This window comes from Oncorhynchus mykiss, chromosome 23 (genome assembly GCF_057628025.1).
Source record: "Oncorhynchus mykiss isolate SJ-2025 chromosome 23, ASM5762802v1, whole genome shotgun sequence".
In the NCBI taxonomy this organism is placed as follows: domain Eukaryota; kingdom Metazoa; phylum Chordata; class Actinopteri; order Salmoniformes; family Salmonidae; genus Oncorhynchus; species Oncorhynchus mykiss.
This window is the reverse complement of record NC_143044.1, coordinates 53,732,501-53,757,452: the sequence shown is the minus strand read 5'-3', so window position 1 is coordinate 53,757,452 and position 24,952 is coordinate 53,732,501. Positions and strand designations below refer to the sequence as shown.

Sequence of the window (24,952 nt, the reverse complement as noted above, 5' to 3'; positions counted from 1 at the left end):
ACGACACAGGACCGCCGCTAATCTTATTTATATAAGAGCTTTAGAGTTCTGAAACGCCACGGCTAGCCTGCGACCCCAAAAGCAGCACCCTATTCCCTATGTAGTGCACTACTTTTGACCAGAGTAGCATGGGTGTCCGCATAGGGCGTTGATCAAAAGTAGTGCACTACGTAGGGACTGGGGTGCCGTTTGTTGAGCCGTGGCTAACCCTACAGATAAAGGGGCCTGGTGTTTGGGTATTGTTTTGGAGGAGAGCTGTAAAGAGCCCAGTGACTGACGATATCCACTGATGTTTGGGTTACAGCCACATGAATACAGCAAGCAGGATAACAGTGAAGTACAGCAGACAGACTGGTACACACAGGCTTAGCTTAGAGACAAGTCAATACACACAGACACACGCACGCACACACACACACACACACACACACACACACACACACACACACACACACACACACACACACACACACACACACACACACACACACACACACACACACACACACACACACACACACACACACAGAGTGATATTGACTGATATTTGAGTAACCTCAAAATGAATTTACTCATGGACAAATGCAAACATTGTATTTTTGTGTGTAAAACACGGACATCACAGTTTCACGCACACACACACACACACACACACACACCTGTAATCCGTAACTGTGTTTGACTAGCACTTCAATCTGATAGGCGTTCGTTGAGGACTTAAGATTTTAATAATGCTAATTAGCCATCGGAGTACAACAATGAGCTTACTGCTTGAGAAGTGTGATCCCTACTACCATGAGCCATACTCTGTGAAAGTGTGTGTGTTTGTGTGTGTGTGTGTGAGAGAGTGTGTCTGTGTTTGTGAGAGAGTGTGTCTGTGTGTGTGAGAGTGTGTCTGTGTGTGTGAGAGTGTGTCTGTGTGTGTGTGTGTGTGTGTGTGTGTGTGTGTGTGTGTGAGAGAGAGTGTGTGTGTGTGTCTGTGTGTGTGAGAGTGTGTTTGTGTGAGAGTGTGTGTGTGTGTGTTTCCTAACTCCCACCATATCTAACAAAACGAGCCCCATTAAGGAACAAAGCCTCTACATCTGATTCAGATACCACACATCAGATTTACTTCCTTAATTCATTAATTAACCGTCAGATCAGAAAAGAGGGTGGATGACGACGGAAGGACTGACCTGATTGGTCACATTATCGTCTCATTATCAAAGGGTAGTAATTAGGGAACTATAGAACGTCTCCATTATGCAAAACACTCCTGCTAACGAGAACCCTCCTTCCCCCTGCCCCACACACACACACACACACACTCTCTCACACTCTCTCTCACACACACACACACACACACACACACACACACACACACACACACACACACACACACACACACACACACACACACACACACACACACACACACACACACACACACACACACACACACACACACACACACACACACACACACACACTCTTACCCAACTCCCAGCCCTAGTCCCTCTCCAATTTATCCCCACACCAAAGTGTTTTGTTTTACAAAAGGTCTCTTTTCCAGGGTTGGAGGACTTCTATTGTTAGTCTGAAAACAATGGAGCTGGAGAGAGCGAGAGGAGGTGGAGAGAGAGAGAGGAGGTGAGGGGAGGTGAGAGGAGGTGAGGGGAGGTGAGAGGAGCTGGAGAGAGAGAGAGGAGGTGAGAGGAGCCGGAGAGAGAGAGAGGAGGTGAGAGGAGGTGAGAGAGAGAGAGGAGGTGAGGGGAGGTGAGGGGAGGTGAGGAGCTGGAGAGAGAGAGAGAAGGTGAGAGGAGCCGGAGAGAGAGAGATGTGTATGTGTACATGTATACATGTATACACATGTATGTGTAATGTTTACTGTTAATTTTTGTTGTTTTTCACTTTATATATTCACTTTGTATGTTGTCTACCTCACTTGCTTTGGCAATGTTAACACATGTTTCCCATGCCAATAAAGCCCTTGAATTGAATTGAATTGAATTGAGAGAGGAGGAGAGAGGGGGTGAGAGGAGGTGGAGAGAGAGAGAGGAGGTGAGAGGAGGTGGAGAGAGAGAGAGGAGGAGAGAGGAGGTGAGAGGAGGTGGAGAGAGAGAGAGGAGGAGAGAGGAGGTGAGAGGAGCTGGAGAGAGAGAGAGGAGGTGAGAGGAGGTGAGAGGAGCTGGAGAGAGAGAGGAGGTGAGAGGAGGTGGAGAGAGAGAGAGGAGGAGAGAGGAGGGAGAGAGAGAGAGGAGGTGAGAGGAGGTGGAGAGAGAGAGAGGAGGAGAGAGGAGGTGAGAGGAGGTGAGAGGAGCTGGAGAGAGAGAGAGGTGAGAGGAGCTGGAGAGAGAGAGAGGATGAGAGAGGAGCTGGAGAGAGAGAGAGGATGAGAGAGGAGGTGGAGAGAGAGAGAGGAGGAGAGAGGAGGTGAGGAAGCACATTGAGCATTTCTGCAGGGTGTGTGTGTGAGCATCTATGAGCGCGTATGTTTGTGTGTGTGCGTGTGTGTGAGCATCTATGAGCAGTGTGTGTGTGTGTGCGCGTGCATCTGTCAGGATGTGTGTGTGTGTGTGTGTGTGTGCGCGTGCATCTGTCAGGATGTGTGTGTGTGTGTGTGTGTGTGTGTGTGTGTGTGTGTGCGCGTGCATCTGTCAGGATGTGAGTGAGAGCGGGGGTTCCATTAGTTTTGTTCGCCCGACAAACATTGATGGGGTTGAGATCAAACATCAGATGGCGACACAATGGGGTTCTGCCTCCCATTCACCCCTCCCCTTCACCCCTCCCTGTCCCAATCAGCCAGTTAGACAGGTTAACTTAGGCCCTAATTAGAGGACTAGCAGGGCTAAACGCCACTGCCCTCCACTCTCCTGCACTCCCTCTCTTTCCCCCATCTCTCTCTCTTTGTTGTTCCAAAAAGGAGACATGTGTCACTTTCTTTCTTTGGGTTCTTTTATTTTCCTTACGTCCTTTCTCTGGTATGTCTCCAAGGTGACAGAGGAGGTCTCCTTTCTCTGGTATGTCTCCTAGGCGACAGAGGAGGTCTCCTTTCTCTGGTATGTCTCCTAGGCGACAGAGGAGGTCTCCTTTCTCTGGTATGTCTCCTAGGTGACAGAGGAGGTCTCCTTTCTCTGGCTTGTCTCCTAGGTGACAGAGGAGGTCTCCTTTCTCTGGTATGTCTCATAGGCGACAGAGGAGGTCTCCTTTCTCTGGTATGTCTCCTAGGCGACAGAGGAGGTCTCCTTTCTCTGGCTTGTCTCCTAGGTGACAGAGGAGGTCTCCTTTCTCTGGTATGTCTCCTAGGTGACAGAGGAGGTCTCCTTTCTCTGGCTTGTCTCCTAGGTGACAGAGGGGGTCTCCTTTCTCTGGTATGTCTCCTAGGTGACAGAGGAGGTCTCCTTTCTCTGGCTTGTCTCCTAGGCGACAGAGGAGGTCTCCTTTCTCTGGTATGTCTCCTAGGTGACAAAGGAGGTCTCCTTTCTCTGGTATGTCTCCTAGGCGACAGAGGAGGTCTCCTTTCTCTGGTATGTCTCCTAGGTGACAGAGGAGGTCTCCTTTCTCTGGTATGTCTCCTAGGTGACAGAGGAGGTCTCCTTTCTCTGGTATGTCTCCTAGGTGACAGAGGAGGTCTCCTTTCTCTGGTATATCTCCTAGGCGACAGAGGAGGTCTCCTTTCTCTGGTATGTCTCCTAGGTGACAGAAGAGGTCTCCTTTCTCTGGTATGTCTCCTAGGTGACAGAGGAGGTCTCCTTCCTCTGGTTTGTCTCCTAGGTGACAGAGGAGGTCTCCTTTCTCTGGTATGTCTCCTAGGTGACAGAGGAGGTCTCCTTTCTGTTCATCTCCCCACTCTTTATCTCTGTTTCTGGAGCAGTCCTTTCCCTCCACCCCCTCCTCTCTCCTTCTGTCTCTCCTCTCTCCTTCTCTCTTGCCTCACTCCTCTCTCTCTCTGTGTCCTTTCAAGGTCCATAGCTTCGGCTCCACCTTTTCAATTCGGCTTCTCAGCGGCTCTACTTAGTGGCGAGTGAATTGGAACCTATTGCTATCAGTGTGATGGGAGTAGGGGGGAGGAGGTGAGAGAGGAGGTGCAAAGAGTGAACATTAAATGGCTGGGGGGGGGGGGGGGGCATGGAAGCATGGAGGGTGAAGCAAAAGGGGGCCCCCACAAAGAAGGGGGTCAGACATACAAGACCGTTTCACAGTAGAGTGAAAGAAAGAGCGAGCGAGAAGAAGAGAGGTGAGAGGAGGAGACGGAAGAAAAGTGTTCAGATCACAAGGCCCCTTCACCTGTTACTCACCATGACAGAGAGACTGAGAGAAGACGAGAGAAGAAAAAAGGAGAGGAGGAGACAATAGTAGAGTAGAGAAGAGGAACAAAAGAATGAGAGAGAGAGACAGAGACAGAGAGAGAGAAAGAGAGAGAGGAGAGAGAGCGAGAGAGAGAGAGAGAGAGAGAGAGAGAGAGAGAGAGAGAGAAAGAGAGAGAGAGAAAGAGAGAGAGAGAGGAGAGAGAGAGAGGAGAGAGAGGTGAGAGAGAGGAGAGAGGGGAGAGAGAGAGAGATAGAGAGAGAGAGGGGAGAGAGAGAGAGAAAGAGAGAGAGAGAAAGAGAGAGAGAGAGAGAGAGGAGAGAGAGAGAAAGAGAGAGATGAGAAAGAGAGGAGAGAGAGAGGAGCGAGAGAGGGGAGAGGAGAGAGAGAAAGATAGAGGAGAGAGAGAGAGATATAGAGAGAGAGGGAGAAAGATGGAGAGAGAGAGAGGAGAGAGAGAAAGATAGAGAAAGATAGAGAGAGAGGCGAGAGAGAGAGGAGAGAGACAGAGGAGAGAGAGAGAGAAAGATAGAGAGAGAGAGAGAAAGATAGAGAGAGAGGCGAGAGAGAGAGGAGAGAGAGAGGGGAGAGGAGAGAGAGAAAGATAGAGGAGAGAGAGAGAGATATAGAGAGAGAGGGAGAAAGATGGAGAGAGAGAGAGGAGAGAGAGAAAGATAGAGAAAGATAGAGAGAGAGGCGAGAGAGAGAGGAGAGAGACAGAGGAGAGAGAGAGAGAGAAAGATAGAGAGAGAGAGAGAAAGATAGAGAGAGAGGCGAGAGAGAGAGGAGAGAGAGAGAGAGTAGAGAGAGAGAGAGGAGAGAGAGAGAGAGAGAGAGAGGAGAGAGAGAGAGGAGGAAAAGACAGACTGCCTCACCATAAACAGGTCTCTAGCTCCAATGTCAACCGCCAGCAGGAAGGCCTTCTCAAAGCGCTGGTGTCTGCAGACATAACATAAACTGGATTATAAGACTTTAACATTAAAAAAGCATTACACCTGCAGGTTGAGTTGAGTGTTAAAGATGTTCTGTACAGACAGTAAAATAGACTGTGGAGACGTCTCCTGTCTCTGGCATGTCACCAACAAAATTAAACACAGTAATTATATCTTTTTGTATTTTAAATGCAACCTTTATTTAACTAGACAAGTCAGTTAAGAACAAATTCTTCTTTACAATCCTAGGAACAGTGGGTTAACTGCCTTGTTCAGGGGCAGAATGACAGATTTTGACCTTGTCAGCACGGGGATTCGATTTTGCAACCTTTCGGTTACTAGTCCAACACTCTAACCACTAGGCTACCTGCTGGTTACTGGCCCAACGCTCTAACCACTAGACTACCTACTGGTTACTGGCCCAACGCTCTAACCACTAGGCTACCTGCTGGTTACTGGCCTAACACTCTAACCACTAGGCTACCTGCTGGTTACTGGTCCAACACTCTAACCACTAGACTACCTGCTGGTTACTGGTCCAACACTCTAACCACTAGGCTACCTGCTGGTTACTGGCCTAACACTCTAACCACTAGGCTACCTGCTGGTTACTGGTCCAACACTCTAACCACTAGACTACCTGCTGGTTACTGGTCCAACACTCTAACCACTAGGCTACCTGCTGGTTACTGGTCCAACACTCTAACCACTAGGCTACCTGCTGGTTACTGGCCCAACGCTCTAACCACTAGGTTACCTGCTGGTTACTGGCCCAACGCTCTAACCACTAGGCCACCTGCTGGTTACTGGTCCAAAGCTCTTACCACTAGGCTACCTGCTGGTTACTGGCCCAACGCTCTAACCACTAGGCTACCTGCTGGTTACTGGCCTAACACTCTAACCACTAGGCTACCTGCTGGTTACTGGTCCAACACTCTAACCACTAGACTACCTGCTGGTTACTGGTCCAACACTCTAACCACTAGGCTACCTGCTGGTTACTGGTCCAACACTCTAACCACTAGGCTACCTGCTGGTTACTGGCCCAACGCTCTAACCACTAGGTTACTTGCTGGTTACTGGCCCAACGCTCTAACCACTAGGCCACCTGCTGGTTACTGGTCCAAAGCTCTAACCACTAGGCTACCTGCTGGTTACTGGCCCAACGCTCTAACCAGTAGGCTACCTGCTGGATACTGGTCCAACGCTCTAACCACTAGGCTACCTGCTGATTAATGGTCCAACGCTCTAACCACTAGGCTACCTGCTGGTTACTGGTCCAATGCTCTAACCACTAGGCTACCTGCTGGTTACTGGCCCTACGCTCTAACCACTAAGCTACCTGCTGGTTACTGGCCCAACGCTCTAACCACTAGGCTACCTGCTGGTTACTGGCTCAACGCTCTAACCACTAGGCTACCTGCCGGTTACTGGCCCAACGCTCACACCACAAGGCTACCTGCTGGTTACTGGTCCAACACTCTAACCACTAGGCTACCTGCTGGTTACTGGCCCAACACCATAACCACTAGGCTACCTGCTGGTTACTGGCCCAACGCTCTAACCACTAGGCTACCTGCTGGTTACTGGCCCAACGCTCTTACCACTAGGCTACCTGCTGGTTACTGGCCCAACGCTCTAACCACAAGGCTACCTGCTGGTTACTGGTCCAACGCTCTAACCACTAGGCTACCTGCTGGTTACTGGTCCAACACTCTAACCACTAGGCTACCTGCTGGTTACTGGCCCAACACCATAACCACTAGGCTACCTGCTGGTTACTGGCCCAACGCTCTAACCACTAGGCTACCTGCTGGTTACTGGCCCAACGCTCTAACCACAAGGCTACCTGCTGGTTACTGGCTCAACGCTCTAACCACTAGGCTACCTGCTGGTACTGGCCCAACACTCTATCCACTAGGCTACCTGCTGGTTACTGGCCCAAAGCTCTAACCACTAGGCTACCTGCTGGTTACTGGTCCAACACTCTAACCACTAGGCTACCTGCTGGTTACTGGTCCAACACTCTAACCACTAGGCTACCTGCTGGTTACTGGTCCAACGCTCCAACCACTAGGCTACCTGCTGGTTACTGGTCCAACACTCTAACCACTAGGCTACCTGCTGGTTACTGGTCCAACACTCTAACCACTAGGCTACCTGCTGGTTACTGGTCCAACGCTCCAACCACTAGGCTACCTGCTGGTTACTGGCCCAACGCTCTAATCACTAGGCTACCTGCTGGTTACTGGCCCAATGCTCTAACCACTAGGCTACCTGCTGGTTACTGGTCCAACGCTCTAACCACTAGGCTACCTGCTGGTTACTGGCCCAACGCTCTAACCACTAGGCTACCTGCTGGTTACTGGTCCAACGCTCTAACCACTAGGCTACCTGCTGGTTACTGGCCCATTACTCTAACCACTAGGCTACCTGCTGGTTACTGGCCCAACGCTCTAACCACTAGGTTACCTGCTGGTTACTGGCCCAACGCTCTAACCACTAGGTTACCTGCTGGTTACTGGCCCAACGCTCTAACCACTAGGCTACCTGCTGGTTACTGGCCCACCGCTCTAAACACTAGGCTACCTGCTGGTTACTGGCCCAACGCTCTAACCACTAGGCTACCTGCTGGTTACTGGCCCAACGCTCTAACCACTAGGCTACCTGCTGGTTACTGGCCCAACGCTCTAACCACTAGGCTACCTGCTGGTTACTGGCCCAACGCTCTAACCACTAGGCTACCTGCTGGTTACTGGCCCAACGCTCTAACCACTAGGCTACCTGCTGGTTACTGTCCCAGCGCTCTAACCACTAGGCTACCTGCTGGTTACTGGTCCAACACTCTAACCACTAGGCTACCTGCTGGTTACTGGTCCAACGCTCCAACCACTAGGCTACCTGCTGGTTACTGGCCCAACACCATAACCACTAGGCTACCTGCTGGTTACTGGCCCAACGCTCTAACCACTAGGCTACCTGCTGGTTACTGGCCCAACGCTCTAACCACAAGGCTACCTGCTGGTTACTGGCTCAACGCTCTAACCACTAGGCTACCTGCTGGTACTGGCCCAACACTCTATCCACTAGGCTACCTGCTGGTTACTGGCCCAAAGCTCTAACCACTAGGCTACCTGCTGGTTACTGGTCCAACACTCTAACCACTAGGCTACCTGCTGGTTACTGGTCCAACACTCTAACCACTAGGCTACCTGCTGGTTACTGGTCCAACGCTCCAACCACTAGGCTACCTGCTGGTTACTGGTCCAACACTCTAACCACTAGGCTACCTGCTGGTTACTGGTCCAACACTCTAACCACTAGGCTACCTGCTGGTTACTGGTCCAACGCTCCAACCACTAGGCTACCTGCTGGTTACTGGCCCAACGCTCTAACCACTAGGCTACCTGCTGGTTACTGGCCCAATGCTCTAACCACTAGGCTACCTGCTGGTTACTGGTCCAACGCTCTAACCACTAGGCTACCTGCTGGTTACTGGCCCAACGCTCTAACCACTAGGCTACCTGCTGGTTACTGGTCCAACGCTCTAACCACTAGGCTACCTGCTGGTTACTGGCCCATTACTCTAACCACTAGGCTACCTGCTGGTTACTGGCCCAACGCTCTAACCACTAGGTTACCTGCTGGTTACTGGCCCAACGCTCTAACCACTAGGTTACCTGCTGGTTACTGGCCCAACGCTCTAACCACTAGGCTACCTGCTGGTTACTGGCCCACCGCTCTAAACACTAGGCTACCTGCTGGTTACTGGCCCAACGCTCTAACCACTAGGCTACCTGCTGGTTACTGGCCCAACGCTCTAACCACTAGGCTACCTGCTGGTTACTGGCCCAACGCTCTAACCACTAGGCTACCTGCTGGTTACTGGCCCAACGCTCTAACCACTAGGCTACCTGCTGGTTACTGGCCCAACGCTCTAACCACTAGGCTACCTGCTGGTTACTGTCCCAGCGCTCTAACCACTAGGCTACCTGCTGGTTACTGGTCCAACACTCTAACCACTAGGCTACCTGCTGGTTACTGGTCCAACGCTCCAACCACTAGGCTACCTGCTGGTTACTGGCCCAACGCTCTAACCACTAGGCTACCTGCTGGTTACTGGCCCAACGCTCTAACCACTATGCTACCTGCTGGTTACTGGCCCAACGCTCTAACCACTAGGCTACCTGCTGGTACTGGCCCAATGCTCTAACCACTAGGCTACCTGCTGGTTACTGGTCCAACGCTCCAACCACTAGGCTACCTGCTGGTTACTGGCCCAACTCTCTAACCACTAGGCTACCTGCTAGTTACTGGCTCAACGCTCTAACCACTAGGCTACCTGCTGGTTACTGGCCCAACGCTCTAACCACTATGCTACCTGCTGGTTACTGGCCCAACGCTCTAACCACTATGCTACCTGCTGGTTACTGGCCCAATGCTCTAACCACTAGACTACCTGCTGGTTACTGGCCCAACTCTCTAACCACTAGGCTACCTGCTGGTTACTGGCCCAACGCTCTAACCACTAGGCTACCTGCTGGTTACTGGCCCATTACTCTAACCACTAGGCTACCTGCTGGTTACTGGCCCATTACTCTAACCACTAGGCTACCTGCTGCCCCAGTAATGTGTATGTATACACCAACAAAATGAACCCAGAATTGAGTTTATATACAGTTGAAGTCGGAAGTTTACATACACCTTAAATACATTTAAACTCAGTTTATCACAATTCCTGACATTTAATCCTGGTAAAAATTCCCTGTCTTTAGGTCAGTTAGGATCACCACTTTATTTTAAGAATGTTAAATGTCAGAATAATAGTAGAGAGAATTATTTATTTCAGATTGTATTTCTTTCATCACATTCCCAGTGGGTCAGAAGTTTACATACACTCAATTAGTATTTGGAAGCATTGCCTTTAAATTGTTTAACTTGGGTCAAACGGTTTCGGGTAGCCTTCCACAAGCTCCCGACAATAAGTTGGGTGAATTTTGGCTCATTCCTCCTGACAGAGCTGGTGTAACTGAGTCAGATTTGTAGGCCTCCTTGCTTGCACATGCTTTTTCAATTCTGCCCAGTCATTTTCTATAGGATTGAGGTCAGGGCTTTGTGATGGCCACTCCAACACCTTGACTTTGTTGTCCTTAAGCCATTTTGCCACAACTTTGGAATTATGCTTGGGGTCATTGTCATTTTGGAAGACCCATTTGTGACCAAGCTTTAACTTCCTGACTGATGTTTTGAGATGTTGCTTCAATATATCCACATAATTGTCCATCCTCATGATGCCATCTATTTTGTGAAGTGTACCAGTCCCCCTGCAGCAAAGCACCCTCACAACATGGTGTTCTTGCTGTAAAACCTGCCATCACTACAGTGGTCCACAGTGTTCTTGCTGTGAAACCTGCCATCACTACAGTGGTCCACAGTGTTCTTGCTGTGAAACCTGCCATCACTACAGTGGTCCACAGTGTTCTTGCTGTGAAACCTGCCATCACTACAGTGGTCCACAGTGTTCTTGCTGTAAAACCTGCCATCACTACAGTGGTCCACAGTGTTCTTGCTGTGAAACCTGCCATCACTACAGTGGTCCACAGTGCTCTTGCTGTAAAACCTGCCATCACTACAGTGGTCCACAGTGTTCTTGCTGTAAAACATGCCATCACTACAGTGGTCCACAGTGTTCTTGCTGTAAAACCTGCCATCACTACAATAGTCCATAATGTTCTTGCTGTAAAACCTGCCATCACTACAGTGGTCCACAGTGTTCTTGCTGTAAAACCTGCCATCACTACAGTGGTCCACAGGGCTCTTGCTGTAAAACTTGCCATCACTACAGTGGTCCAGTGTTCTTGCTGTAAAACCTTCCATCACTACAGTGGTCCAGTGTTCTTGCTGTAAAACCTGCCATCACTACAGCTGTAAAACCTTCCATCACTACAGTGGTCCACAGTGTTCTTGCTGTAAAATCTTCCATCACTACAGTGGTCCAGTGTTCTTGCTGTAAAACCTTCCATCACTACAGTGGTCCAGTGTTCTTGCTGTAAAACCTACCATCACTACAGTGGTCCACAGTGTTCTTGCTGTAAAACCTTCCATCACTACAGTGGTCCAGTGTTCTTGCTGTAAAACCTTCCATCGTTACAGTGGTCCATAGTGTTCTTGCTGTAAAACCTGCCATCACTACAGTGGTCCATAGTGTTCTTGCTGTAAAACCTGCCATCACTACAGTGGTCCATAGTGTTCTTGCTGTAAAACCTTCCATCACTACAGTGGTCCACAGTGTTCTTGCTGTAAAACCTGCCATCACTACAGTGGTCCAGTGTTCTTGCTGTAAAACCTGCCATCACTACAGTGGTCCAGTGTTCTTGCTGTAAAACCTGCCATCACTACAGTGGTCCAGTGTTCTTGCTGTAAAACCTGCCATCACTACAGTGGTCCAGTGTTCTTGCTAGGCTCGTTCACTCCACATCTTCCTTCTTCCATTTTCTCTCTTTGGCAAGCAGAGCCTTTTCTGGCACCCCTCCTCTCCTCCCTCCTCTCCTCCCTCCTCTCCTCTCCCCTCCCTCTCTCCCCTCCCCTCTTCCCTCCCTCCCTCTCTCCCCTCTCCTCTCTCCTCCCTCCTTTTCCCTCTCCCTTATCACCCACCTGCATTCATCTCTTCTTCAACATCAAATGAAAACGCTTCTCTTTGGTTGAGTTTGTTTGTTTCATGTTGGCTCTGGCATGGAGAAGTTAGGGAGTATTGTACTGAGTAGATACTCAGCCTCCCAACTCTCATCTCTATAAATGGGGAGAGACCCTCTTTTCAACTTTCCGTGTGTTTGTGTGTGTGTGTGTGTGTGTGTGTGTGTGTGTGTGTGTGTGTGTGTGTGTGTGTGTGTGTGTGTGTGTGTGTGTGTGTGTGTGTGTGTGTGTGTATAATATGTATGTGTGTGTATGTGCGAGTGTTTGAGAGCAAGAGATCACATCGTTATCATCATCATTCATCATCATCATCATTATTCTGAATTGATCGACTCAGTGCTGTTAGCTACTTACTTTATTAACTAATGTAGAATTATTATTTTTTAAACTCACTTGTTTTTTCCTACTAGCACTAATAATTACTTGATTGAGGGAAAATGTGCTTCCTGTGCCTTGGGAAAGTATTCAGACCCCTTGACTTGTTCCACATTTTGTTACGTTACAGCCTCATTCTAAAATGAATTACATAAAACTATTTCCTCGTCAATCTACACACAACACCCCATAATGACGAAGTGAAAACAGGTTTTTAGATTTTTTTTGCACATTTATAAAAAATAAATAAACAGAAATATCTTATTTACATAGGTATTCAGACCCTTTGCTATGAGTTCAGGTACATCCTGTTTCCATTGATCATCCTTGAGATGTTTCTACAACTTGATTGAAGTTCACCTGTGGTAAATTCAATTGATTGGACATGATTTGGAAAGGCACACACCTTTCTATATAAGGTCCCACAGTTGACAGTGCATGTCAGAGCAAAAACCAAGCCATGAGGTTGAAGGAATTGTCTGTAGAGCTCCGAGACAGGATCATGTTGAGGCACAGATCAGGGTACCAAATAATTTTTGCAGCATTGAAGGTCCCCAAGAACACAGTGGCCTCCATCATACTTACAGTGGGGCAAAAAAGTATTTAGTCAGCCACCAATTGTGCAAGTTCTCCCACTTAAAAAGATGAGAGAGGCCTGTAATTGTCATCATATGTACACTTCAACTATGACAGACAAAATGAGAAAAAAAATCCAGAAATTCACATTGTAGGATTTTTGATGAATTTATTTGCAAATTATGGTGGAAAATAGTTGAAGTGTACCTATGATGAAAATTACAGGCCTCTCTCATCTTTTTGTGGGAGAACTTGCACAATTGGTGGCTGACTAAATACTTTTTTGCCCCAAATGGAATATTTCAGTTTGTTATTTTTAATACATTTGATAACATTTCTAAAAACCTGTTTTTGCTTTGTCATTATGGGGTATTTTGTTAAGATTAATGAGAAAAAACGACCAATGTAATCCATTTTAGAATAAGGCCGTAACAGAATGTGTAAAAAGCCGGAGGGGTCTGAATACTTTCAGAATACACTGTGACTAACATGTGGTTGTCTCACCTAGCTACAGTATCTTAAACCCAATTAACTGTTAGTCTCTCTGGATAAGAGCGTCTGCTAAATGACTAAAATGTCAATCTAAGATGACAGAAAAATTATGATTGTATTTAAATGAAAGGTGAATGTTTTTTTTTCTCCGTTTGGCAGACCTTGGTGGGTGTGGTTAAGTGTATAGGAGGTGTGGTTACCCGAGTGGGTGGGTTATACTGTAGGGGGCTGGGTTACCTGAGTAGGTGGTGGAAGAAGCGTCGGGCGTACTTGCTGATTGGCCCTCTGTATTCTAGAACCACCGAGTCAGAGAGTGGGCGGGGCGGAGCGTAGAACACACCCAGAGCTGCCTCCAACTGGGCTGCAGACAGGAAATAAACATTCATTTGATTGGTTTACTGATTGACTGGTTGATTGATTGATTGACTGACTGACCGACTGGTTGGTTGATTAATAGATTGATTAATGCATTGATTTAATAATTTGATGGTTTACTATATTTGGTTGATTGATTGATTCATTAGTCAACTGATTGATTGATTAATTGATTTACAGTTTGCTGGACTGATTACTTGATTGACTAAAGCTACATTTACACAGGCAGCCCAATTCTGATAATTTTGACCAATCAGATCATCTTTTTTGCCAATATTTAGTCAGATGACCAGAATTGGGCTGACTGTGTAAACGCAGCCTAAGTGACAGATTGATGAATGCATTGCCCTGGTCTCACCCTCTCTGGTCTGGTCCAGCTCTAGCCTCAGCAGGTAGTCTGTGACAGAGGTCAGTGCCCGGTAACACTCCGTTCCCATTGTGCTCCACTCCATGGCTCCCAGAATTCCTAGAGCCTGGTCCACCTGGCCACAGCGTAACCTCTGTTGCAACAGCTCTCCTGGACCCAGCTGACCCCCTGACAGAGCACCTGAAGAGGGAAGAGAGGGAGAGATGGGTTAGGATGAAGGTAAACGACACTGGACGTCACTACTGGACAGGCTACACTACACACTTTCTGTCCAAAACATTTGATTTTAACGACTAGCTCTAAACCAATGGTCACCAACCGTTTCTAAGTCAAGATCACTTTCGCAGTCCAAAAGCAAGCTGAGATCTACGTTATTACAGCATATTGGCTATATGCCTGGCCTGCCAATACTGTTATTCTCAGGTCATATGATATTTATAAACTGGTGTAGCACTTGCAAAGCAGAGCTGACCACAAATTGAAATATTTATATATATTTATTTTACTGGACTGATGGTACATGCATCTGATGGTCATGGTGCTTTGAAGACAACTAGGAACTCAGAAAAATATGAGGTCAAATCATGATGTCAGTGATCTTCAGGTCGGAAAGTCCAAGCTCTAGAATGAAGCCAGAGTTGGAATCTTTCCCCAGTTGAATATAGTTTTTTTCTCGAGTTCCCAGATGTATTGAAAGCACTGAAGTCGGAGATTTGAGAGTTCTGAGTTCCCAGTTGTCTTGAACGCGGCATTAGTCTCAGCGGAGAGAGAGAGCAGCAGAGGGTCAGCCTCTCACGGTCCCTGCTCTCTCCTTCCTTTCCTCCGGTGAGACTGACCAGAGAGAGGAGACACTGTCTTCCACCTGATTTCAAAACTCGAGTCGCACCGCATCTGCCTCAGGCACAAATTCATGTTGTTCCTATGACCAGAGAAAGGGAAATATTCCTCAATATTGAAATAGGCACGACAAGCTGCTAATAATAATAACAACGCAGGGCTCTCGATACACATCGTTACTCATTCATTGCAGCGCGAGTGGAACTAGGGAGAAGCAAGTTCTATGTGTTGTAACAGTGTTGAATAAAAACAGTGTTGACAGTCCTGAATAAAAACAGTGTTGACAGTCCTGAATAAAAACAGTGTTGACAGTCCTGAATAAAAACAGTGTTGACAGTCCTGAATAAAAACAGTGTTGACAGTCCTGAATAAAACAGTGTTGACAGTCCTGAATAAAAACAAACATGAACTCACTCATAAAAACAGTGTTGACAGTCCTGAATAAAAACAAACATGAACTCACTCATAAAAACAGTGTTGACAGTCCTGAATAAAAACAAACATGAACTCACTCATAAAAACAGTGTTGACAGTCCTGAATAAAAACAGTGTTGACAGTCCTGAATAAAAACAGTGTTGACAGTCCTGAATAAAAACAGTGTTGATAGTCCTGAATAAAAACAAACATGAACTCACTCATAAAAACAGTAGCATCTTGCTGTATTCTTTGACAGTCTCTCTCTGGTCAAGGTTTTTAAAAGTTGTATGAAATCACATATAGGCTAGTAGCCAATCAAACTTTGCTGTGGAAGCTGTAGGCATGATGATTTGAGCTATCCGATTGGCCAGCACAGTAGGCGTGTCCTGATTCAGCCACAGATCTCCAGGTCCACCGGGTGAAGTTTGTCTTTTCAGAAACATTAAATGGTTCAAAATAGGAAAACTTTGGTGACCACTTGGCTTTTCTACAGAAATGTCTGTAATATCGACCGGTTGGTGACCACTTGGCTTTTCTACAGAAATGTCTTTAGTATCGACCGGTTGGTGACCACTTGGCTTTTCTACAGAAATGTCTTTAGTATCGACCAGTTGGTGACCACTTGGCTTTTCCACAGAAATGTCTTTAGTATCGACCAGTTGGTGACCACTTGGCTTTTCTACAGAAATGTCTTTAGTATCGACCAGTTGGTGACCACTTGGCTTTTCCACAGAAATGTCTGTAATATCGACCGGTTGGTGACCACTTGGCTTTTCTACAGAAATGTCTTTAGTATCGACCAGTTGGTGACCACTTGGCTTTTCCACAGAAATGTCTTTAGTATCGACCAGTTGGTGACCACTTGGCTTTTCTACAGAAATGTCTTTAGTATCGACCAGTTGGTGACCACTTGGCTTTTCTACAGAAACGTCTTTAGTATCGACCAGTTGGTGACCACTTGGCTTTTCTACAGAAATGTCTTTAGTATCGACCAGTTGGTGACCACTTGGCTTTTCTACAGAAATGTCTTTAGTATCGACCAGTTGGTGACCACTTGGCTTTTCTACAGAAATGTCTTTAATATCGACCGGTTGGTGACCACTGCTCTGAACCTTGTAAGATTTAAGTAGCGGGCACAAGACGTTTAAAATATGTATTTTGTCTGTGTGTGTGTGTGTGTGTGTGTGTGTGTGTGTGTGTGTGTGTGTGTGTGTGTGTGTGTGTGTGTGTGTGTGTGTGTGTGTGTGTGTGTGTGTGTGTGTGAGTGTGTGTGTGTGTGTGTGTGTGTGTGAGTGTGTGTGTGTATGTGTAGGGCAGGGGGAAGGAGGGTTCTCGTTAGCAGGAGTGTTTTGCATAATGGAGACGTTCTATAGTGTGTGTGTGTGTGAGGTTTCTGATACTTGTGTGAGTGTGTCGAGAGAGCTCTGTGTATACAGTTGAAGTCAGAAGTTTACATACACTTCAGCCAAAAACATTTAAACTCAGTTTTTAACAATTCCTGACATTTAATCCTAGTAAAAATTCCCTGTGTTAGGTCAGTTAGGATCACCACTTTATTTTAGGAATGTCAAATGTCAGATTAATAGTAGAGAGAATGATTTATTTCAGATTTTATTTCTTTCATCACATTCCCAGTGGGTCAGAAGTTTACAGACACTCAATTAGTATTTGGTAGCGTTGCCTTTAAATTGTTTAACTTGGGTCAAACGTTTCGGGTAGCCTTCCACAAGCTTCCCACAATAAGTTGGGTGAATTTTGGCCCATTCCTCCTGACAGATCTGGTGTAACTGAGTCAGGTTTGTAGGCCTCCTTGCTTGCACACGCTTTTTCAGTTCTGCCCACACATTTTCTATAGGATTGAGGTCAGGGCTTTGTGATGGTCCTCCAATACCTTGACTCTGTTGTCCTTAAGCCATTTTGCCACAACTTTGGAAGTATGCTTGGGATCATTGTCCATTTGGAAGACCCATTTGCGACCAATCTTTAACTTCCTGACTGATGTCTTGAGATGTTGCTTCAATATATCCAGATAATTGTCCATCCTCATGATGCCATCTATTTTGTGAAGTGCACCAGTCCCTCCTGCAGCAAAGCTACCCCACAACATGATGCTGCCACCCCCGTGCTTCACGGTTGGGATGGTGTTCTTCAGCTTGCAAGCAACCCCCTTTTCCAAACAAACATAACGATGGTCATTATGGCCAAACAGTTATATTTTTGTTTCATCAGACCAGAGGACATATCTCCAAAAAGTCAGATCTTCGTCCCCATGTACAGTTGCAAATCGTAGTCTGGCTTTTTTTATAGCGGTTTTGGAGCAGTGGCTTCTTCCTTGCTGAGCGGCCTTTCAGGTTATGTCGATATAGGACTCGTTTTACTGTGGATATTGATAGTTTTGTACCCGTTTCCTCCAGCATCTTCACAAGGTCCTTTGCTGTTGTTCTGGGATTGATTTGCACTTTTCGCACCAAAGTACTTTAATCTCTAGGAGACAGAACGCGTCTCCTTCCTGAGCGTTATGACGGCTGCGTGGTCCCATGGTGTTTATACTTGCGTACTATTGTTTGTACAGATGAACGTGGTACCTTCAGGCGTTTGGAAATTGTTCCCAAGGATGAACCAGACTTGTGAAGATCTACAATTTTTTTTCTGAGGTCTTGGCTGATTTATTTTGATTTACCCATGATGTCAAGCAAAGAGGCACTGAGTTTGAAGGTAGGCCTTGAAATACATCCATCCACAAGTAGACCTCCAATTGACTCAAAGTATGTCAATTAGCCTATCAGAAGCTTCTAAAGCCATGACATCACTTTCTGGAATTTTCCAAGCTGTTTAAAGGCACAGTCAATTTAGTGTATGTAAACTTCTGACCCACTGGAATTGTGATACAGTGAATTATAAGTGAAATAATCTGTCTGTACACAATTGTTGGATAAATTACTTGTGTCATGCACAAAGTAGACGTCCTAACCGACTTGCCAAAAGTACAGTTTGTTAACAAAAAATGTGTGGAGTGGTTAAAAAACAAGTTTTAATGACTCCAACCTAAGTGTATGTAAACTTCCGACTTCAACTGTAAGACTGTGTGTGTGTGTGTGTGTGTGTGTGTGTGTGTGTGTGTGTGTGTGTGTGTGTGTGTGTGGCTGTGATATAGGTTGCACGGCAGTCAGGAGTGTACCATATGATCTCAATTACCTGAATTTTCACCTGCAGCAGTCGACACCTAACCTTCCTGTACACAAAACGAGATGCCCTGCACCTTCACTGTCCGCAAACACACACACCTTCACTGTCCGTACACACACACACACACACACACACACACACACACACACACACACACACACACACACGTACCCGCTCAACCAGTCCCCACTTCCTCCCAACCCCCTAAATACCACACTTAACCTGTTCTTCAACCTATTCCAACACAACCCCACTACAACATTTCACTGTCCTTACACACACACACACACCTTCACTGTCCATAAACAAACACACACACCTTCACTGTCCGCAAACACACACGCCTTCACTGTCCTTACAAACACACACACCTTCGCTGTCCGTAAACACACACACACACACACACACCTTCACTGTCCTTACACACACACACACCTTCACTGTCCGTACACACACACACACACCTTCACTGTCCGTACACACCCACACAGCTTCACTGTCCATACACACAACACCAGAAAGCTCTCCTGCCGGTAAGAGCACAAAACCTTCTCATTTCATTATTCATCAGTCAATAACCCAGGGATTCAATAACCCAGGGAAGAAATGCATTATCAATCCCCTGCAGTCATCAGACATTATCAATCCCCTGCAGTCATCAGGCATGATCAATCCCCTGCAGTCATCAGACATGATCAATCCCCTGCAGTCATCAGGCATTATCAATCACATGCAGTCATCAGGCATTATCAATCCCCTGCAGTCATCAGACATTATCAATCACCTGCAAGTCATCAGACATTATCAATCACCTGACGTCATCAGACATTATCAATCACATGCAGTCATCAGGCATTATCAATCCCCTGCAGTCATCAGACATTATCAATCACTTGCAGTCATCAGGCATTATCAATCACCTGCAGTCATCAGACATGATCAATCCCCTGCAGTCATCAGGCATTATCAATCACATGCAGTCATCAGGCATTATCAATCCCCTGCAGTCATCAGACATTATCAATCACCTGCAAGTCATCAGACATTATCAATCACCTGACGTCATCAGACATTATCAATCACATGCAGTCATCAGGCATTATCAATCACCTGCAGTCATCAGACATTATCAATCACCTGCAGTCATCAGACATTATCAATCACCTGCAGTCATCAGGCATTATCAATCACCTGCAGTCACCAGGCATTATCAATCACCTGCAGTCATCAGACATGATCAATCCCCTGTAGTCATCAGGCATTATCAATCACATGCAGCCACAGGCATTATCAATCACCTGCAGTCATCAGACATTATCAATCACCTGCAGTCATCAGACATTATCAATCACCTGACGTCATCAGACATTATCAATCACATGCAGTCATCAGGCATTATCAATCACCTGCAGTCATCAGGCATTATCAATCACCTGCAGTCACCAGGCATTATCAATCACCTGCAGTCATCAGACATGATCAATCCCCTGTAGTCATCAGGCATTATCAATCACATGCAGCCACAGGCATTATCAATCACCTGCAGTCATCAGACATTATCAATCACATGCAGTCATCAGGCATTATCAATCCCCTGCAGTCATCAGACATGATCAATCACCTGACGTCATCAGACATTATCAATCATCTGCAGTCATCAGGCGTTATAAGTCATCTGAGTGTCATTATAAGAATGCAATGAGTGTGCAAAGCTGTCATCAAGGTAAAGGGTGGCTACTTTGAAGAATCTCAAACATATTTTGATTTGTTGAAAACTTTTTTGGTTACTACATGATTCCATATGCGTTATTTCATAGTGTTGATGTCTTCACTATTATTCTACAATGTAGAAAATAGTAAAAAATAAAGAAAACCCCTGAAATGAGTAGGAGTGTCCACACTGGTACTGTATGTGTGTGAGGTGGGGTGGGGGCGCACGTAGTCAGACGATTAGGGGGCAAAGTGACGACCACCTTATTGTCTAATCAATTTAATGAACGGGGGAAGAGGGGAGGGATTGTTAGTCCCAATTAAAATTACAAACTGGCAATTAGCAAACCTCTCAAATCCCCTAAAGACTGACAATTAGCAAACCTCTCAAATCCCCTAAAGACTCCGCTAATGTGGCAAATGGATCAGCTGAGATCTGTGTGTGAGCATGTGAGCATGTGTGTGTGTGTGTGTGTGTATATACAGTGCCTTGAGAAAGTATTCGGCCCCCTTGAACTTTGCGACCTTTTGCCACATTTCAGGCTTCAAGCATAAATATATAAAACTGTATTGTTTTTAGAAGAATCAACAACAAGTGGGACACAATCATGAAGTGGAACGACATTTATTGGATATTTCAAACTTTTTTAACAAATCAAAAACTGAAAAATTGGGTGTGCAAAATTATTCAGCCCCTTTACTTTCAGTGCAGCAAACTCTCTCCAGAAGTTCAGTGAGGATCTCTGAATGATCCAATGTTGACCTAAATGACTAATGATGATAAATACAATCCACCTGTGTGTAATCAAGTCTCCGTATAAATGCACCTGCACTGTGATAGTCTCAGAGGTCCATCAAAAGCGCAGAGAGCATCATGAAGAACAAGGAACACACCAGGCAGGTCCGAGATACTGTTGTGAAGAAGTTTAAAGCCGGATTTGGATACAAAAAGATTTCCCAAGCTTTAAACATCCCAAGGAGCACTGTGCAAGCGATAATATTGAAATGGAAGGAATATCAGACCACTGCAAATCTACCAAGACCTGGCCGTCCCTCTAAACTTTCAGCTCATACAAGGAGAAGACTGATCAGAGATGCAGCCAAGAGGCCCATGATCACTCTGGATGAACTGCAGAGATCTACAGCTGAGGTGGGAGACTCTGTCCATAGGACAACAATCAGTCGTATATTGCACAAATCTGGCCTTTATGGAAGAGTGGCAAGAAGAAAGCCATTTCTTAAAGATATCCATAAAAGTGTCATTTAAAGTTTGCCACAAGCCACCTGGGAGACACACCAAACATGTGGAAGAAGGTGCTCTGGTCAGATGAAACCAAAATTGAACTTTTTGGCAACAATGCAAAACGTTATGTTTGGCGTAAAAGCAACACAGCTCATCACCCTGAACACACCATCTCCACTGTCAAACATGGTGGTGGCAGCATCATGGTTTGGGCCTGCTTTTCTTCAGCAGGGACAGGGAAGATGGTTAAAATTGATGGGAAGATGGATGGAGCCAAATACAGGACCATTCTGGAAGAAAACCTGATGGAGTCTGCAAAAGACCTGAGACTGGGACGGAGATTTGTCTTCCAACAAGACAATGATCCAAAACATAAAGCAAAATCTACAATGGAATGGTTCAAAAATAAACATATCCAGGTGTTAGAATGGCCAAGTCAAAGTCCAGACCTGAATCCAATCGAGAATCTGTGGAAAGAACTGAAAACTGCTGTTCACAAATGCTCTCCAACCAACCTCACTGAGCTCGAGCTGTTTTGCAAGGAGGAATGGGAAAAAATGTCAGTCTCTCGATGTGCAAAACTGATAGAGACATACCCCAAGCGACTTACAGCTGTAATCGCAGCAAAAGGTGGCGCTACAAAGTATTAACTTAAGGGGGCTGAATAATTTTGCACGCCCAATTTTTCAGTTTTTGATTTGTTAAAAAAGTTTGAAATATCCAATAAATGTCGTTCCACTTCATGATTGTGTCCCACTTGTTGTTGATTCTTCACAAAAAAATACAGTTTTATATCTTTATGTTTGAAGCCTGAAATGTGGCAAAAGGTCGCAAAGTTCAAGGGGGCCGAATACTTTCGCAAGGCACTGTATATGAGGTGAGTCTGAGTTCTGTGTGTCAGCATCTGCGCCTTGCTAAGTCTCACCACACATGCACACACTAGCCTGCTAGTTATACAAACACCCAACAGTCTAGCTAGCCTAACACCAAACAGTCTATCTAGACTAATCCCTAGCCTGTTAGTGACAAACAGACTAGCTAGCCTAACCTGTTAGTGACAAACAGACTAACTAGCCTAACCCCTAACCTGTTAGTGATAAACAGTCTAGCTAGCCTAACCCCTAGCCTGCTTGAAACGCCAAACAGTCTAGCTAGCCTAACCTAATCAGTTAGTCAAACAGACTAGCTAACCTAACCTGTTAGTGACAAATAAACTAACTAGCCTAACCCCTACCCTGTTAGTGACAAACAAACTAGCTATCTTAACCCCTAGCCTGCTTGTGAAACACCAAACAGTCTAGCTGGCCTAACCCCTAGCCTATTAGTCAAACAGTCTAGCTAGCCTAACCCCTAGCCTGCTTGCGAAACGCCAAACAGTCTAGCTAGCCTAACTTAGTCAGTTAGTCAAACAGTCTAGCTAGCCTAACCCCTAGCCTGCTAGTAAAACACCAATCAGTCTAGCTAGCCTAACCCCTAGTCTGCTAGTGAAACACCAAACAGTCTAGCTAGCCTAACCCCTAGCCTGCTAGTGAAACACCAATCAGTCTAGCTAGCCTAACCCCTAGTCTGCTAGTGAAACACCGAACAGTCTAGCTAGCCTAAACACTAGTATTCTAGTGAAACACCAAACAGTCTAGCTAGCCTAAACACTAGTCTGCTAGTGAAACACCAAACAGTCTAGCTAACCGCGTCTTTTCCCCAACTCAGTTAAGCCAAAACCACGCCCCGTTATTCAGAGGAGTGTTCTACTACGCTCCCATTGGCTAGCTAGCGTAGAACTCTGCTGAATTCCCTCAATTGAAGGGCAGCTAGGTTAACCTAGGCTACTTAACGTTACTAGCTCAGTATTTGAAGTTGTTTTATTAAACCTTATGTAGTCTATTATCAGGTAAAAGCATATGCTTATTATTCATAATTTCTCAAATAATTATTAGCTAATCATTCAGTCGAATACGCTATGCTACAGCCATTGAATCTGTCTTTGAGCGTTAAAGGGATGTTAATGGCTAGTTCGGTCCACGACATTATGTTATTATATTTTTTCAATCTTGAAATACAAGGGCAAATGTTATTAATCAGTGACTGAAATTTCACGCTATGTGATATTCACTTCCGGACTTGGAGACTTGGGAGACTTGAGAGACTTGGAGAGTGCTGAAAGCATTGCAGAACGCCCCTCTGAATAACGGGGCGTGGTTTTGGCTGCGTTGGGGGGGGGGGTGGGGGGAGAAAGAGGCAGCCTAACCACTAGTCTGTTAGTGAAACAAAAAGGTCGGGCACCTATAATCCAATTCCAATGATTTAATTAAATGAGTGTGTGGAGTTCCAAAACCAGAGGCTGTTTAAGGCCTCTGTAGTTTGTCTGTGTGACTGTTATTATCTTGTCTTGTATATATCCCTTACAAAACAAAGACAGCAGTTGTACAAGTGCAGTAACTGCCGTCGACTGTGGTATTTTGTAAGCAGTAATTGCAGAATAACTTCAGTGTAATGCAGTTATACTGCAATCTTTTTTCCGTAAGGGATGAGTCCATTGCTCCTGTAAATACTCTGACATTATGCTATGTGTCTCTATTCACTACAAAGGAAAGGAACCTTTTAACCAGCAGCAATGAGACACTAAACGCAGCACCAAACCTTGAGGTAAAGAAGCTCAAGTAGAAAACTACACAAAAACAACATCCTCAATGATGCGCTTCGGATGTTGAGTTTGTGTCAACACTGTAAAACACGTTTAGTAGCGTTTCTCGCTCTCTTAGTCTTCTCTTTATTTCTCTGTGCAAAAAACAACAACAAACTAGATTCTTTCAGAGGACGTGTGGCGCACGGCACGCACCAAGCTGCCCTTCCGTAGCCTCTCCCCGAGCAGCCCTCGCCCCAGCGAACGTGTGCCCAGATGAGATAACTCTGGCAGGCAGAGGGAAGCAAGAGGGAGGGCCTCCTCCTCTGGAAGAGAAGAACATGAAAAAACCTGGATGCAGGCCAAGTCTTTCTTGTCTTTCTTTCTCACCGCTTCGAACTCACTCCCTCCCTCCCCCTTCCTCCCTCCCTCCCTCCCTACCTCTAGCCCTCTCCCTCCCTCCCTACCTCTAGCCCTCTCCCTCCCTCCCTCCCTCCCTGTCTCGCCCCCTTCCCCCTCCCTCCTCACCCTCCCTTCCTCCCTACCTCTAGCCCTCTCCCTCCGTCCCTGTCTCGCCTCCTCCCCCCCTCCCTCCCCCTTCCTCCCTACCTCTAGCCCTCTCCCTCCCTCCGTCTCGCCTCCTCCCCCCTCCCTCCCCCTTCCTCCCTACCTCTAGCCCTCTCCCTCCCTCCCTGTCTCGCCCCCTCCCTCCCTCCTCCCCCTCCCTCCCCCTTCCTCCCTACCTCTAGCCCTCTCCCTCCCTCCCTGTCTCGCCCCCTCCCTCCCTACCTACCTCTCCTCCTCACCCTCCCTCCCCCTTCCTCCCTACCTCTAGCCCTCT

At 46.4% G+C, this 24,952-nt stretch overlaps 1 protein-coding gene across 8 annotated transcripts in view; it reads right to left on the bottom strand.

Moving 5' to 3' along the window:
• wdpcp (WD repeat containing planar cell polarity effector) overlaps positions 1-24,952 on the bottom strand; it is a 215,844-nt gene that overhangs the window by 35,866 nt on the left and 155,026 nt on the right. For all 8 annotated transcript variants that reach the window (XM_090217684.1, XM_090217686.1, XM_090217690.1 and 5 more), the window contains 3 exons: positions 14,089-14,277; positions 13,593-13,716; positions 5,163-5,226 (listed from right to left, as the gene is read on the bottom strand). In XM_090217684.1, coding sequence (XP_090073810.1) covers positions 5,163-5,226; positions 13,593-13,716; positions 14,089-14,277 — 377 coding nt within the window. The remainder of the gene's footprint in view (positions 1-5,162; positions 5,227-13,592; positions 13,717-14,088; positions 14,278-24,952) is intronic.